Genomic DNA, 18,395 nt, shown 5'->3' on the forward strand with positions numbered 1-18,395 from the left:
AGACTGACCTTTACTATTTAACTGACCAGTACCGCTACATTAATGTGCTACATGATTTTCTTCAGAGCCTTAGCAAATTAGGCTTCTCAAACCTCCACAACATGAAGAGCAGCTAGAATGACTTCCCTTGAAGATAGAGCAAAGTATGTTGACCATAACCTTGATATAAATCAAATAAAATCTCATTTTGTTGGTCACATACACATATTTAGCAAACGTTATTGTAGGTGTAGCAAAATGATTGTGCTTAGGCGCTAGAAGCAGAGCTGCCATATCTGTCTGCGTCATCTTATCACAGTATGTGTGATTTTAATGAAATATTTTCATTCTCTTGTGAAATCTCTGAAGCCATGGAGCATGTCCTTCTTTGTGGGTTTGTCCCTGAACCATCTCGAATAGCCTATCTGAAAGAGGATACTTTTCTAATAAAAAAATCAACCATCTATCATAGTGTTTTCTGCATCAAATTCAACGTAGTAAGACGATGACCTACTTTTCTATTTGTTTGTCAGTGGCAGTACATTGACAAGGACCATGGCCCATTATTCTGGACAGGTGCTTTTCTTGTGCCCTAATCATGTTGAATCGTCCTGCACAAACCATGAATATCTCAGCCGACATACTTACAGAAGCTTGGTTGTCTTCTATCGTTGATTCAGTTGTTTTTTCCCCCATCAACGTTTACACTACTGCCCTCTTTCCAGATCATTTACCCAATCTCTTGGTATCATTAATCACACATATTCTTCAACAATACATACATGGTGCAGCAAGTGGTAACTTCCTTGTTAGGGAATTTCAGGCCAAAAGTTCTGGTTTATTCAAATATATAAATGTATGGTTTTACGTCACCATCATAATAGGGCAATGAATATTAATTAGTGTTTGTTTCATTCAAATAGTTATCCATTTTGATTTTGACGTGGGGAAAAAATAGCATAATTCACAATCAAAACCTTAAATATCTAGAAACATGCATAGATCGTTTTGACCCTAAAACATCATACTTTATTTAATTTCACTTTTGGATTCTCCTTTTGAATTTCTTGTCATGAGCCTCAAGCACTTTTAGGGTTTTACAATGAGCTACTCTAGGGGGTAAGCTCAGTAGAATAGAGAATCACTCTGGGTAGTGTAGTGGATAGAGAATAGTCCAGAGTAGAGCAGTCACTAGGGTCATACTATTTAACTGTATATAATGCTAACATTATAATGCTATAAATATTTTGCTGTATAGAAGAACCTGTTCTGTTTTTGAATGTCACCTTCAGTATTAACCCATTTCTATGATATACCGTAAGATCTGTTTTGATTATCTGATCTTCTGTCACATTTTCTCTTATGAAAGTGGCAATAAGAAGAGAAAAAAATACTTAATAGAAAAACGTATGATCTCTTCTTTTTTGTACTGTCAACAAATAAGACTCAGAAACCTCCACATCTCAATGTTTTGCAGCCATTGAATTCGAAATGACTTGATTTTTTCAAGTAATCCTAGAAAAGGGGGAGAATAGACACTGCAGAGTCTGCCCCGTTCCCTGGGATAGCCGTACTGTTGTGGCATTGAGTGTTCTCACTATCGCTTCCTATCTACAAACTGGCAAACTGTTGAGGTATTTCATGCGGTGATTGGTTTTAATGCTAGGACATTTATGATTATGAATATCTTTTAAATAGTTTGATTTCTTTAGACATGTTTAGACCTGCATGCTTTGCTTAATATTACCTGTCCCTGTATTTTATTTGTAAACTAACCATAGGACCCATTTTATGATTAGTGATCTTTTAATTAGTCCTATGTAAGTTACAGGTCAGCATGATTTTTAGGATCTCTCTCGAAGGTGATAGGCTAGCAACAGAAGGCAGTGGTTGTGTGTTCACAACTGAAAAGCAAAGCATACCAGGCATTTAAAAGATAAATTAACGCTTCCTTACTTACTATTCAGTTTCGGACATGGTCATCCTGTATTATAAACTGGGTGGTTCAAGCCATGAATGCTGATTGGCTGAAAGCCGTGGTATATCAGACCGAATACCATGGGTATGACAAAACATTTATTTTTACTGCTCTAATTATGTTGATATCAGTTCATATTAGCAATAAGGCACCTCAGGGGTTTGTGATATATGGCCAATCTACCACGGCTAAGGGCTGTGTTCTAGCACTCCACGTTCCGTTATGCATAAGAACAGCCTTTAGCTGTGGTATATTGGCCATATACCGCACCACCTCGGGCCTTATTGCTTAATTATAGACCATTTTGAATCCAACAGTCTGATTATTCAAGGTACTGTATCACCCTTTAGCATTCACACACATATGACGGGTCTCAGTAACAGGACATGAGTGTGATTGTAGATATCATTGTGTTTCAAATAAAGTTGGTGTTCATTTACCGCTCTCTTCTCGACCTGAACTATGTATTCAGCAGAAACTTTGCAGTTAAACAAAAATCTAAATGGATCACTTTGTAACTACAGGAAACAAATGGGAGAGGGTGGGAGATGGAATGTAGTTGGCTAGAATTCAGGGGAAGGAGGGGGGGATGCAAGGCCTCCCTTATCTAAGGGAATTGCCCTGAGCAAGACGGCAATCAGTCTATTGTTGTTCATGTCAGCTCTGGCGTCATTCGATTGGCTCCCGTGCTGAGCTATGTGATGAGTTACGCCAGAGACTAAGAACCATAGCTGAAAACTTCCGAAGAGCTGCAGGATCAAAAACCCACTTAGCTTAACTGAGTATGTTTTTACGTTTCTATTGGACATTCATCATTAGTAGGCACATTTACAACATTCAGTGATGTGAGATCTGAGTTTAAGAAAAAACATTAAAATGCACAAAATCAAATGTCCTGACATATGTTGGTATATTAATACATTTGGCCACTGTGGATGTTTTTGACTCATCCCAGAAACCAGGTTACCATTATTGTGGGACCTGTCTCCAAATATAATTCACAGGGGGAAGGGGGATTTCCTTTTTGTCTATTGACGGTTTAAAGCCAAGATGACAAATGCAGTTAGAGCAACTAAAATAGAGTTTCTCCAGTGCCGCTCTGATCCTGTGAAGGGAAATGCTACATTATCAGGCTTTAACAGAACTTTCAGAATAGTGTTCCCAAAATAGAGGTGTTTCTATGGAGACCCTTACACTATATAGTACAAAAGTATTTGCATGCGGACACCCCTTCAAATTTGTCTATTTCAGCCACACCCGTTTCTAACAGATGTATAAAATCGAGCACACAGTCATGCAATCTCCATAGACAAACATTGACAGTATAATGGTCTTACTGAAGAGCTCAGTGACTTTCAACGTGGCACCTTCTACAACAAGTCAGTTTGTCAAATTCCCGGTCAACTGTAAGTGCTTTTATTGTGAAGTGGAAACCTAGGAGCAACAACGGCTCAGCTGTGAAGTGGTAGGCCACACAAGCTCACAGAACGGGATTGCTGAAGTGCGTAGAGTGTAAAAATCGTCTGTCACAATCTGTCAGTCCAACGGACAACTTTGGGTTTGGCGGATGCCAGGAGAACGCTACCTGCCTGAATGCATAGTGCCAACTGTAAAGTTTGGTGGAGGAGGAATAGTGGTCTGGGGCTGTTTTTCATGGTTCGGGCTATGGCCCCTTAGTTCCAGTGAAGGGAAATCTTAACGCTACAGCATACGATTCTCTGCTTCTAACTTTGTGGCAACAGTTTGGCGAAGGCCCTTTCTTGTTTCAGCATGACAATGCCCCTGTGCACAACGAGGTCCACACAGGAATGGTTTGTCTAGATCTGTGTGGATGAAGTTGACTGGCCTGCACAGAGCCCTGACCTCAACCCCATCGAACATCTTTGGGATGAATTGGTACGCCGACTGCCTAATCACCCAACATCAGTGCCCTACCTCACTAATGCTCTTGTGGCTGATTTATTTCTTTTTTTCCCTATATTTTAACATTATATTTCTCGTTAACATGCAAATAAGCATGAAATGCATAGCAGAGATTTTCATACACTTAAAACTACACATGTAAGATTTGTATCTACTCTAATAATGGTGAATTTAAAGTGAAACATCTGATCCAGCTGAACTTATTGAGGATCCAAAGTTCCGATTAGACATTATCGCTTCGTCTGGATGGATCATCTGTCCATAACTGTGCTTGAGTCAAAGGGCCATTATGATAAGATTGTAACGTTATCTACAGACTCATTCAAGTGCAATAATGAATTGCTACGTTGACACACATTTTCAAGAGACATTTATATATTTTCCGTTTGTCTCTGCAGTTGTATTTCAGTAGCTAGAGGTCATGTATGTAGTGTTAAGAGCAAATCGTCCAGCAGGATTTCATAAACTAATCTTCCGAATGCTGATATTCACTTTGAGGGTTCATGATACAAGCACAATTTACTTGAATGGTTGTTCACAATGGCTCCATTGCCTATGTTGGAAGTTTTTCATATGCTTGGTGCCAGAAGCTAGACTGGATGCCAGTCTGTTTCTGCCATATCCAACTCGCATTGTTGTTGTCATTCCAAACAACATGGCATGATACTGACAAATGAGGAGTTAAACCATAAACACACTGGCATCAAGTCTGGCCAGAAATCTGATTTAAACTGTAGCCCTATGAAAGATCTAATGGGGGGCACTATGTGTACAAAGGAACAAGGCACCACATAAAACAAATCCGTAATATTTTGATTCTTACTGTGTCTTTATATCTACCTATGTGTTGCATCCACATCTTTAACTTTATTATGCAGATAATTGATTGTAATAACGTAATTAGGATTTTTACAAGTGTTTTTATTATTTAAGTGAATGGGAACATGTGGTTCTACTGGTAATTAATAATATTATATAAATCTTATATATTTTAGCTATTATTTTTACATTTTCAATCCTTTTAACTTATTGGACTATATTCTTTAGTTCTTTAAAACCAGTGAAAATGTATGGGTTAAGCCTATATTAGTGTTACTTGTGGTTGTGTGGCTTAAAAATAGCTTATAACCTGTCACATTGATACTTTTGGGTGAATGGTATCCTATCAGTTACTCCAGCATCTGCTGACATACAATTAGCAAACATTTTGTGTGATTATGTTCAACCAAAAGTCACTATCATACATGTTTTTGGAATGTTATTTCCATGATTCCTTCTTCAAGCCCATGTTCTCTAATTTTCTAACCATTTTTTTTTTCTCGTAATGAAGAACACTTTTGCAGTTTGTTCTGAGAAAAGAGAAGCAACCTTTTTAAAAGGATCTTAGTCAGTCTAATTTGATCCATAATAAATGAGTCTAGTTCAAGGAGATGGAGTTGCTAGCTATCCTTTTTTCTCTTTTTTAATCCCTCTACTTTAAATGGATAGTTTGGGTTTTTGGCCATGGGGCCTTTGATCTACTTCCCCTGAGTCCGATGAACCCGTTGATACCATTTTATGTCTCTGCGTGCAGTTTGAAGGAAGCGCAATGACTTGAAGTCTGTCGACTTCCAGTCATTGCTCTAATGCTAGTTAGCATTGGCTCGCGAAACTACCTCTTAATTGCCAAAATCCTGAACTATTCTTTTAATGAAACCTCAGGTGTTTGTCAGTGACTGCAGGGGGTGGGTCCAGGCCTGGGGTGGGATGGGATGGGATAGGATAGGATAGTAAGGTTGGAGGGGTTAGACTTTCATTTTTAACTAACTGGGACAGGAATAGGGATTATTGTTGGGATTGTTTCTCAACTCTGACCTTTTTTTAGTGCCTGCTTTTATTTATTTCCTAATATAAGAACACATCCTTTCATCAGTAGCTCATTATTTTTGGTCATATTTCAGTTAAAACTAGACCGGAAGATTGGTTTCTAACTGTATATGTTTATAATACACATGACATATAATACACATATTACGTTTTGTTTGGTTGATCATAAACTACAGTATATCCTGTTTGTCCCTTCAACAAATTCACTTAGTGTTGGGTTGAAATGTTACCTGATTACTAATACAAAAATAGGCAATTTATCAGAAGCCAGAGCAGAATACTTTGGTGTCATGTTCTTTGTACACATAATGTTCCCTACACTGGTTGTATTAGATTCTCTGGCACCGTGAATGATTGTTACTCCTCTTAGTGAGACCCGTCAGTCTACAGTACATGCTCACAATTTCTATATAAACAAAGCTTTTGCTTGAAGGTGGGATCTCTTGGAAGCGTTAATTTTTGTTTTTTCAAACTGAGTCAGAATGGGGGGAATGGGATATGTATGCAAGTTAATCATGTGTGATTTTTATTTTTATTCAACAGAGGAATGTGATCTTAAGCACGTTAATTACAGTGCATTTTGATTTAATTTATTGTTTTGACTTTGTACACATTAAGATAGTTCTAGGGATTGTAAGAAAGACAAAGCACTGAGTTTATGAATGAGTGAACAACAGTATCTAAACTGGAGAGTATATATTTCTTCATGGATGTCACTGGGTTGCTACACCTTTCACTTTATTCACATTTATAACTCATATTTGTATATTCATATTATGGCTCACAATACTTTTTAAGCACTGCGAATGATCCTACGCACGTCCGGCCCGCTCATTAGGCAGGATTAGGAGGCCGGCAATGGCGGCAGAATGACGAGGGAGGCATTTTCTGAGCTAAACTGACCAAGACGCACCTCCAACAACAACACACAAAACTTGACATAATTCGGCCCCAAAACAATGATAATTTCACTCAACCAGTGGCATATGGGCTTTATAGATGAACACTGATGCCGCCCTGTGATAAGCAGTGCCCACTTTGGCAAAGGCAGGGGAGCAAAATATTTTGCTTGTCCATTCCCAGCGCGCCTCTTCAGGGTGCTCGTCTAATGACCCCTCGCTGCGGTGTTGCACCAACATTACGTCAGTTTTTGACTTAAATCGTGTAGCAAATATAGAATATGTTAGTGTGGTCTTTTCTGTAGCCTACAGGCTGTGGATAAAATGTATGACGATGTAATGACACTGACAGTTTTTACATGCAGGTTTCTCTGATCAAATAGCCTAACCTAAATGGCACCCAATCAAATATAAAATGCGTTGTCATGTTAACAAACAATCCTAAAAACATTGTCATGATCAGTAGTTTCACGTTTGTATCCGTCAATGTTTGACAAGCTGGTTATAGCACAAAATAAAATACTTCTGCATTTCCCGCAGTGTAAACACATTGCAAATAGGCTTACGATAACTCCTGATAAAGATGGATATCTGATATTCAGAGCTTAAATTGATTAGTCACAGCATTTATGACTAATAAAGCCTATGCAACAGCCTGTTTTACTAATGGTGGGCCTACAACATGGATGGGCATTCATACAATTCCATTGTGGCAGTCATGGCAGGCTACACCCCAATAAGCACGAGCCAACGTCTCTCTTTGTTCCTGTCTGGAGCGGGTGTCTTTTTTGGGTGTTTTACAAGTGGTAGGCTTCCCACACAGATGGGCATTCATAAACTTAACATAAACTCAGGCAAAACTGTAGGCTATATGTCAGTAAGCACGGACCAACACTAATGCCTTTTTGGTCGTCTTTTTTTTTGTGCAGTCCAAAATCTGAACCAATCATAGACGTCTATAAATGACATATTTTCAACTTTAATTCAGAACCAAAAAATTGCCTGATTTCAACATCGGGAAAATACATATTTTTCAACGTCTGGAAAAGATACCTTTTCAACATCCTGGAAAATATGCATTTTAAACATATGGAAAATACGTATTTTCATCTTTCATACAGAACCTAAATTGAACCCAACTTCAACGTCTGGAAAGTATTTTTTTTTTTTTTTTTTTTTTTTTTTACATGTCTTTTCAACGACGTCCTACAACCCCTTACAGCAACACTGCAGTAGCAGGTAATTTGCGTAGTGCATCATTGCAATCTATATGAGGCAGAGACTGCCCACAAGGTCAAGTGTTTCTCATTTCTAAATAACACAACAAAAAGTTAAATCAATACGGGGGACCTGCCTCGAATTCCCTCTTCCCCTTACAAAGACCTGGTTGTTCACCTTGGAAAATTATTTAGCCACGGAATCCAATGGTGTTTAGCCTCGGAACAACAAGTGCAGAATGGTTCTCCCATTAGCCAGCAGAAATGTTTGGCGATTGGCATCCAAACAGTCAAGTTTCGGGCCTCTGTTAGCTTAGAGTATTTTTTGAGACACTTCCTGGAAATGAATTGAACCATTTCCATGGCAGCGCAGACCTCAATCCTTACAAGGGAATCTTTTTGGTCTGCTACAGCACATGCCAGGACAGGAACAGTGACCAGGCAATTCTATACCTGGTGTCTGTTTTTGTTTATGACCTACTTAGAAGTAGGTCACTGGTTTGGCCCTGTCTTATCGCTTTAGTTGGCCAATTTTGGCTTAGTAGCCAGGTTAGAGTAGTCCTATCTTTTTAGACTAATTTGCTTTGATGCTCACTTATCCCTTTTACCTTTTTACCCAACTGATTTTAGAAGTCCAGACACAGAAAACAGCTCAAACACTGATGCTCTGAATTGTTACCCACCCAGTGACATCCTTGTCTTCTGGTTAGCATATCTATAAGCATTATGGAAATCATGATCAGCTATGCTCACTGCATTGCTGTTTGCTCATTCATAAAGTCCTACTGTAGGTTTATTACAGGTTTATAGTGGCAACAGGAAATGACTAAACAGACTATCTGTTATGCACACGCCTGAATCTGAGACCAAATCATCCATAGGTCTTTTTGGTGTCTGCTGTGATACCAACATGAATGGTTGTTGTTTTCTTAACCTTTATTGGTTCCTTCTGATTGGATGCCGGCTGCTTTGACATTGTCTGTTTTCAATATTTTTTCTCCCTCTTCTTAAACAGTGAGTGGCACTGTAGAGCTCCAACATATTGTCTAATTTTTGCTTTTCTATCCTGGAAGAAAGGACATCTTTCGTCATCCCTGTTCCTTGAAGATTACTCTGCTGAATCTCTTTTCTTCTCTTATGCTTTTCCATTTTTATCCCTGTCTTTCTGTCTCTTCTTCCATCTGCATCAAATCATGAACATGAATGTACTGAAAAAAAACCTAGCTTTCCCTGTGACCAATGAAGAGTTGGAGGACCCTGAAGCCTGTCTTGTGGACTGCCTTTGGACCATATAAGCAGAACTTTGATCCTGTGTTGCCAGTCTCTATTCACTTTAGCAAGAATTTAACTATTATTCAGCTTTTTTAGAGACACTTTGTTAGCTTCACACACCCACTCACTCATATTTACGTCTCACATACACACACATACATGCACATACATTTTCTGCAAGGTGGACTTGATGACTTGATACCATGATTTTGTCCCTGTTCAACATATCTGTACCTGAAAATCAAGTGCTGTTTTCAGAACACCACCTTGTATAACTTTTCCTCTTTTTGACTATTATGTATTTCTTTTGAGGTCACCGTCAATCAGAATGAACTTGTCCATTATCTCCAAGGACGTGCATTTCTTCCACTCAATGTTTTGCGTCTTTGAAATGTATCAACATTTCTGGGATGTGGGAATGACTTTGGTCTCCTGATTCAGGCATTTTTCAAATGTGTGCATATTCATAGTTATTTATCATGTTCTCTTGCGGTGGACAGCTCTACATTTTCATTTAAAAAAAGAGATGTGAGATTTTTATTTCCAGATGCATTTCATTTCTGGGGAAAAATATCTAAAAGGATCAGTTGTCATCTATCCCATAAAGAGATAATGGTAGTGAAGATGTGCAAGGTTAGTGTAATAGAGGCAGTCAGGGATTTTTGTGTGTGTGTGATCCCTGGCTATGGCAGGGCGTAGGTTTCTCTAATGCTCTCTTCTCTTATTGCGCAGTATGAGGAACGCTAGTGGGCTGTCCGCCGCTGACCTGGCCCATGCCCAGGGGTTCCGCGAATGTGCTGAGATGCTCTCCAATGCGCAGAACCTGCAGCAGAACCTGACCCAGACCCAGCTTAACGGCTTCTGTCTGAACGGTACCACCCAGAACGGAGGCCACTCCCACCCTCTCATCCAAGGGCGGAGCCTCCTTAACGGGGCACCCAATAGAAAGAGATCGTTTGATAACATGGAAGCCAATCAAATCAAGAAGGCCAGAACTGACGGTAGATTTTTGCAGTTTTAATACTCTATAAAAAATAACTTCAATTTGCGAGGGATTATTTACGTATTCCAGTGACTTTTAATGAGCAAGAGTTTTAGGGAGATTCATCTCTCCTGACTATGGTTGCAAAGAAAACTGGTAATTTACCAAAGTTACCGGCATCTTCTGCAATCTGGTAATTTTGCTAATTTATACTTTATACTTTGTTCAGCTCTGGAAAAAATTGAGACCACTGCAACATGATCAGTTTTACTATTTATAGGTATGTGTTTGGGTAAAATAAACATTTTTGTTTTATTCTATAAACTACTGATTACTTTTTTCACCACCAGTTGAGCCAAAATGTTTACAACAAAGAATTATTGACATAGTAAAATAAGTGTGTAAAATATACAGTATCAGTCAAAAGTTTGGACACACCTACTCATTCAAGGGTTTTTCTTCATTTTTACTATTTTCTACATTGTATAATAATAGTGAAGACATCAACACTATGAAATGACATATAGTAATCATGTAGTAACCAAAAAAGTTTTAAACAAATCAAAATATATTTCATATTCTTCAATGTAGCCACCCTTTGCACACTCTTGGCATTCTCTTAACCAGATTCATATGGTAGTCACCTGGAATGCATTTCAATTAACAGGTGTGCCTTGTTAAAAGTTAATTTGTGGAATTTCTTTCTTTGATGCGTTTGAGCCAATGAGTTGTGTTGTGACAAGGTAGGGGTGGTAAACAGAAGATAGCCCTATTTGGTAAGAGACCAAGTCCATATTAATGCAAGAACATCTCAAATAAGCAAAGAGAAACAACAGTTCATCGTTACTTTAAGACATGAAGGTCAGTCAATCCGGAACATTTCAAGAAACTTTGAAAGTTTCTTTAAGTGCAGTCGCAAAAACAATCAAGCGCTATGATGAAACTGGCTCCCATGAGGACCGCCACAGGAAAGGAAGACCCAGAGTTACCTCTACTGCAGAGGATACGTTCATTAGAGTTACCAGCCTCAGAAATTGCAGCCCAAATAAATGCTTCACAGAGTTCAAGTAACAGACCAAACACATCAACTGTTCAGAGGAGACTGTGAATTTATTATACATTTTTTATTTCACCTTTATTTAACCAGGTAGGTCAGTTAAGGACAAGTTCTCATTTACAACTGCGACCTGGCCAAAATAGAGCAAAGCAGTGCGACACAAACAACAGAGTTACACATGGGATAAACAAACGTACAGTTAATAGCACAATAGAAAAATCTATATACAGTGTGTGCAAATGTAGAAAGATTAGGGAGGTAAGGCAATAAATAGGCCATAGAGATTAAATAATTACAATTTAGCATTAACACTGGAGTGATAGATGTGCAGAAGATGAATGTGCAAGTAGAGTTACTGGGGTGTAAAGGAGTAAAAAAATAAATAACAATATGGGGATGAGGTAGTTGGGTGGGCTATTTACAGATGGGCTATGTACAGATGCAAAGATCGGTAAGCTTCTCTGACAGCTGATACTTAAAGTTAGTGAGGAAGATATGTCTCCAGCTTCAGTGATTTTTGCAATTCATTCCAGTCATTGGCAGCAGAGAACTGCAAGGAAAGGCGGCCAAAGGAGGAGTTGGCTTTGGGGGTGACCAGTGAAATTACCCGCTGGAGCGCGTGCTACAGGTGGGTGCTGCTATGGTAACCAGTGAGCTGAGATAAGGCGGGGCTTTACCGAGCAAAGTCTTATAGATGTCTAACCAGACACCTAGGTATTTGTAGTTGTCCACATATTTTAAGTCAGAACCGTCCAGAGTAGTGATGCTAGATGGGCGGGCGGTTGGGTGCGGGCAGCGATCGGTTGAAAAGCATGCATTTAGTTTTGCTTGCATTTAAGAGCAGTTGGAGGCCACATAAGGAGTGTTGTATGGCATTGAAGCTCGTCTGGAGGTTTATCAGGCCTTCATGGTCGAATTGCTGCAAAGAAACCACTACTAAAGGACACCAATAATAAGAGACTTCTTCAAGAAACACGATCAATGGTCATTAGACCGGTGGAAATCTGTCATTTTGATCTGGAGTCCAAATTTGATGTTTTTTGTTCCAACTGCCTTGTCTTTGTGAGATGCAGAGTAGGTGAACGGATTATCTCTGCATGTGTGGTTCCCACCGTGCAGCATGGAGGAGGTGTGGGGGTGCTTTGCTGGTGACACTGTCTGTGATTTATTTAGAATTCAAGGCACACTTAACCAGCATGGCTACATAAGCATTCTGCAGCGATACGCCATCCCATCTGGTTTGCGCTTAGTGGGACTATCATTTGTTTTTCAACATAACAATGACCCAAAACACACCACCAGGCTGTGTAAGGGCTATTTGGCCAAGGAGAGTGCATCAGATGACTTGGCCTCCACAATCACCCAACCTTAACCCAATTGAGATGGATTGGGATGAGTTGGACCGCAGAGTGAAGGAAAAGCAGCCAACAAGTGCTCAGCATATGTGGGAACTCCAAGACTTTTGGAAAAACATTCCTCATGAAGCTGGTTAAGAGAATGCCAAGTGTGCAAAGCTTAACACTTTTTTTGGTTACTACATGATTCCATGTGTGTTATTTCATAGTTTTGATGTCTTTGCTATTATTCTACAATGTAGAAAATATTAAAAATAAAGAAAAACCCTTGAAAAACCCACACCATAGGTGTGTCCAAACTTTTGACCGGGTGTGTATATTAGGGATATTTCATGCTGAAGCCCTCATTTAACACCAATGGTATTCACTAAGTTGATGGGTTATATTTAGGATAATGTTTACAGCTTTGTCATACCCTTTTGTTTGAAAATCATCTTATTTTATATATGTTTGTTGGCCAGAGATGGACACCTGTGATAATCTGAAGTACCCAAAAAAGGGCACTAGATGTCGTCTGACAAAATAAAATAAATACTTTAAGTTACCAAAATGTTGGTAAACTTTTGAAAGTTTCCAGTAGTTTAGCTCCATTTGCAGCCCTATTCCTGACTGAATGTTCTCCTTACCTAATTATGTGTAATAAAGCAAAGCGTGTCATAAAACCTTTCAGATTCTAAAATCCTGTTGTAAAACCATGATTAAACTGGCCTAGCCCATATGAGAAACTGGTAGAATACATTGTTTACTTAATTGTGCAGTTAGAAGGAGCAGTATGAGGAAGAAGGCGGTGGCAGGGGACTTACCCTTTGCTGTTTGCCAGGCCTCTGATGTTGACATGTAAAAGCATCTGCTTGTTTTATTGGACTTCTGCATACTCTGGAGCAGAGTTTTGAGATGTTGCCAGGAAGTTGATACAGGCTGTAGGGAATCAAAATGGGTCAGTGGCTGATTTTTATTCCTGAATGATAAAGCATAAAATTGGACTTTGGACTCGCTGCGTAAGGTTGATTATTCTAAAATGCTAAATACCAGTGTGTCCCCTTCTGCCCAGACAGCCTGTGCATGATGGAATGGCCTCTTTGGGACTGTAGAGTATTCTGACCTGTATGTCATTGTATTCTTATTTAGTTGTATTCTAGATGGTAGCCCAACATGCTCAACCACTACCTCCACTGCTCTAACTAGGTATGGGCCTGCCGCTGGGGATGCTGAATGGGTCGGTCTGCGGTGTCGGAGAGTTCCTGATGGAGAGCATACACCAGGAGAGCATGGAGTCAGCSCYGCCGGCAGTGAGCTCAGGTGGGCCAGGACCCTTGGCGTTTGGGATGAATGGGTCTGCGCCGGTGCCAGGCCTGGTGGACCAAGGGCAGGACCAGGGGGGAGTGGAGGTGTCCATACCGGCCCCTAAGGAGCTGGAGATCTTCACTGTGGCCTCCATGCAGATCCCCTGTCGCTGCACTAACTCCTACGCCTACCTGTAGAGACCTTAGAGTGCATGTATTGAGTTGAGTGTTGACCCTCCTAGTGGTTGTATCTTGGTAGAATGTCCATCAGGCCCTCTCTGGCCATGTTTTCTCACTGATGGAATTAATTTTAGTGCCATTGTTGGGTTCTTGGCATGATAATGATATATTTCCGGTTCTAGAAATAAAGGCGTAAATAGTTAATTTATTGTATTCTACATACATGTTATGAAATACATTGCCTTGATACCATACTTAATTGATAGAGAAACATTMGTTTTATGTTTTGTTGTTATACCAGGTTCTTTGAATGATCCACACAATTCTTGTTAAATAATCTTGTGTTTTTGGCAAAGCCCCTTAGGATGAGTGACTCCCAATGGTAACTGTAATAATGTTGTAAAATTCTAATCTACATTCCTTTGATGTAGAAACGCCCACACCTTGGGAACAACTTACCGAAACCAGCCTCACTTGGTTTACGGAGAAGAATAGGGAGGTTAGACTTAGGTTAGTTCAAATCCTAGAGGCGGGTTAGTTCAAATCCTAGAGGCTGCACTGAAGTTTCCCTCTGCATCATGAATATGCAATGGTAGAGTTCTGACCTTTATGAAGTTAGACCAGTGGTCCCCAGCTGTTTTTTAACCGTGGCACACCTTGTTGGGATAGCATTTCACTATTCATTTATTTAGTGGTAATGACCTCTTATTTTATCTGGCCCATACAGCAAATCTATTTTCTGTGACAAGCGTTTTTTATATATTAAATATGGTTTGTTTGAAATAGTTCCTTACTTATGATTGTTATTGTGTGTGTAATAGAGGTCTTCGTGAATCCAGCTGTACACGAATCCCCAGACCAGATCTGGTACGCAAGCGTGTCCGGGTCGAGAATGATTAATAATATCAGGGGTCTGGGTCGGCTCTGATATGATTGCCTTGGGTATGTSTCATTTTAACTGACTTGTCTGCTAGGACCCACATAAATTCGAACACGAATGCTGCAGTAGAGAGAGAGACAGAGAAATTGTATAATTTTTGCTGCTGCTCTTTGTTTTTTACGAGAGTGGTACGTGTAGCTTGTTGTTGGCCAATAATAAGAGCCAATGTATGTATGCTTGATCCGAAATTGTGGTCAAGGCACCATATGGATGGTGTGACACAATTGCGGAGCCTCCGAGGGCACGCACAGGCCAAATTGAGCTCTGTACCGCATCGCCGTGCGTGCGCCACTCAAATGCGGAGGTCTCCGTATAGATCCACGTTGACTGTAGGTGAGGGCGGGAGGTCCTGTATAAACACAAACAGACTTCCTTGACAGCTTCTTTCACTACAGCTCTGCGAGTTGTTTGTAACTGTGTAGGACGGGAAAGCGCATGCAGCATCAAATAGTGTGGCTAGCGATCTAAATAGCTTCTCCTGGTTTGATGCAGTCAAAACGGGTACTAGTACTTAATCATATTTGATGATAAATAACCTAGCTATGGCAGCGATTAGTCTACTATAGCACAAGTCGGATTGGTTGGTTGCGGTCTCCCGCCCTGTTACTGTGTCACTCATTCACGCACACTCACAGTAGCCTACCACAAAGCATGGCCCCTGCTAGAGCGTCATTTCTCTCTACCTCTTCCCTTGCGCTTTATCAGCTCCGGTTAATAAAGTAGCTTAAAAATGTACTTGTCTGTTGCTTCAGGACCGGGTCTGTGTCGATCAGGTCCATACTATCGATCAGGTCTAGTTGTCCTCGGTTCTGTTCGAAACGGGTCTCTATAAAGTTGTATTTTATTTATGCATATCGGGTCCGGATGAGAAACCCCAGGTACATTTTAGAATGGATCCATCTTTTTGGACCCGTGAAGGCCTCTACCCGTTTAAGAGCGTCCCCGAATCTGCATCAGAAATAACAAAATGTATTACTGGTTAAATATGTCTTTAGTTTTTAACGGTTTGCGCTACAAACAAGCGGGTTTCTGCATTGTAAAGTTGCAACCAAAGACACAAAGCCATGCTCTGTTTGTTTCTATTGCACATGCTGTGGTATAGCTAAGCTCAGAGCCTTATAGTAGGAATTAAATGACTCCGGCTAAGCTTAATCAGACTTTCCTGTTTTAATGGTTTTCACAGACTAAGTAAAATGATACAAATTATATACCCGACACTAGTGTGCCAAAGTAAAAATTCCATGTGCATTCCACAGGTCCCATTTTATAAGTGCGTGTTAAACATCGGTTGGGAACCACTGAGTTAGACATCCAGTACTGCATTTAGTGGTAGCAATGTTGCTGCACCACTTTGGCCAATAAGGGAATAAAGACATTTGTCCATCTCATGTCAGAATGAAGAGACTTCTAGAGAATGTTCCTGCCCTCAAAGTAAAAAATAAGGGAAAGCATATTTTGTTTTATTTGCTTTTWAAAAAAAATCCCCCTGAGAGAATCTACCTTTTTGGACATTTCTGGTGGTGACTCTGTCTCATAGCTATTTTTTTTTGTACAAGAACTCCCTTGTTATGCCAAAGCATGTCTTTACGTTAATGTTTAAAGTACATACATCTTTACTGTGCAGCTTTTCTGTATTATGTGAGCTTTTAGGTATTTCCAAGGTGTGCTATATGGCCTGACCCTGTCCTATTAGCTAGCAGACTGGAGGCTTTGGTTGGATTAGCCACTCCTAGTGCCCTCATCTTCTCTCATTCTACTTTTCTAGGAAAGGACTTTGTACGCTTTTCTGTATAGCCTATCTATTGTGTCTGGTTTTTGCAGCTTTATTTGGCTTGTGTTTTGTTGTATTGCTTTGCTAACTGCAGTAATGACAAAATGTAGACGTTGATCTATGACAAATGAGCGTGATTAGTAGTGCTACAATTTTTATAAAGCAAGGCAAAGCTACTCTTGCTTAAGGCAATTTTTTAAGAAGGAAAAATAGGAATCTTCATAAATGTATTGGTCACAAACTTTAAATCCCTCCCTGCATACATCTGCTTCATGACAATTTTTCGGTCAAGCAATCCGCTCAGCAGTACTATTCAGTCTGTACAGAATCACAAATGTTAATGAGTAGATGGCATATATTGATGCAAATTAGACCTGACGCTCAGTGTGGAGTAGTTTTGTACGGTTTAAACTCATTAAAAGGTAATTATTTTGAATAACATTATGATGGTGAGGCTATGATTTATCTCTTAAATTGTTACTTTCTCATGCACACAAAAAATTATCTACAATCATCTGAAAACACAGAAGCAATATTATTTCATATTTTCTATAGTTCACCTGAATATCTGAGTAGTTTGGTGCCCTCTAGTGATATTGAGAAGGCTGTGCAGCCCCTCAATTGTGTCATCTTATTTCTAAGGATTATGCTGTCATATAGATTGTTTTGGCATGATGGCTAAACCAATGGGAGGGGGAAGGGGGTGGAACTAGGGGTGCGTTTGTAAATTCACTCTGGCTATCTATTCCGATTTCAGAGCACTCATCTGAGTGTGCCAGAGTGCAGAATAACTTATGAATTTACGAACGCTCAACACCCGTTGAATATGGCCGGTGTCAGTAAACGTCTGCAAAAAAGCACAATTAAGTTGTTGCCAGCAGCACAGTTAGTCGCCAACACTCTGGATAACATGGAAACAGCCTAACCAGCTCTGCTAGTGCGAGTAAAATGGTCGGTGTGAGATGTTCTCTCATTTGTGTCTGGAAGTAGCTAGCCAACATTAGCCAGTTAGCTTGGGTGCTTGACTAAAGATGTTAGGTCAGAACGCTCGGGTCAACCCTACTCATCTGCCAGATCTTCCACTGTGCGCTCTGAACGCTCCGAGAGCAAAACTCTGAATTTACTAACGGGCAATTTGACAATGCTCTGAATTTACGAACTCCCAGATTGCACTCTGGCACTCCAGAATGAATTTACGAACAAATCCCTAGTGCAGTGGCGAGCAGGGTTTGTGTGTCAATGTAACCAGGAAGAGTACTGTACAGTGATGTAACACAAGATTGTGAGGTTTACTGGAACCTATTTGGCAATCTGTAGTCAGGTTTTCCGTTTCTGAAATGTTCATCTCCATCAGTAATAGTTGTGCAAAATCAATTCTTAAATCTTTGCTCATCTGTGAGCAGGAAGTTTTGGCCCCGCACTGGCAAAACCAGCATTGAAATGATTTTGACCAGGTGTCCGATTTCCAATGGCAGGTGACCCTCTAGCAGCAGGTTTAGGGTGTGAGGGGACCGCGTCGAGCGGCTCTACCATCGCCCCCGCCGACATCGTACAGAACCACGTCTACAGGGATACAGCTGAGCACATGGTTGCTACTGGTAACGCAGGCAGCCAGGTGGAACACCAGACGTCGGGGAAGGCAGAGCAGCAGTACCACCATCAGCAGTATAAACATGCCCTGTTCAGCACCATG

General features: G+C 40.2%; 1 protein-coding gene across 1 annotated transcript in view; it reads left to right on the forward strand.

The window, feature by feature from the left end:
- LOC111959548 (ankyrin repeat domain-containing protein 10-like) overlaps positions 1–17,143 on the forward strand; it is a 31,823-nt gene extending 14,680 nt beyond the window's left edge. Inside the window, exons 4-5 of the mRNA XM_023981185.2 lie at positions 9,867–10,135; positions 13,714–17,143. Of these exons, the coding sequence (XP_023836953.1) occupies positions 9,867–10,135; positions 13,714–14,009 (565 nt within the window). The 3' untranslated portion in view covers positions 14,010–17,143. The remainder of the gene's footprint in view (positions 1–9,866; positions 10,136–13,713) is intronic.
- Positions 17,144–18,395: the final 1,252 nt, after the last annotated feature.

The sequence above is a fragment of the Salvelinus sp. IW2-2015 genome, linkage group LG36 (genome assembly GCF_002910315.2).
Source record: "Salvelinus sp. IW2-2015 linkage group LG36, ASM291031v2, whole genome shotgun sequence".
Lineage (NCBI taxonomy): Eukaryota > Metazoa > Chordata > Actinopteri > Salmoniformes > Salmonidae > Salvelinus > Salvelinus sp. IW2-2015.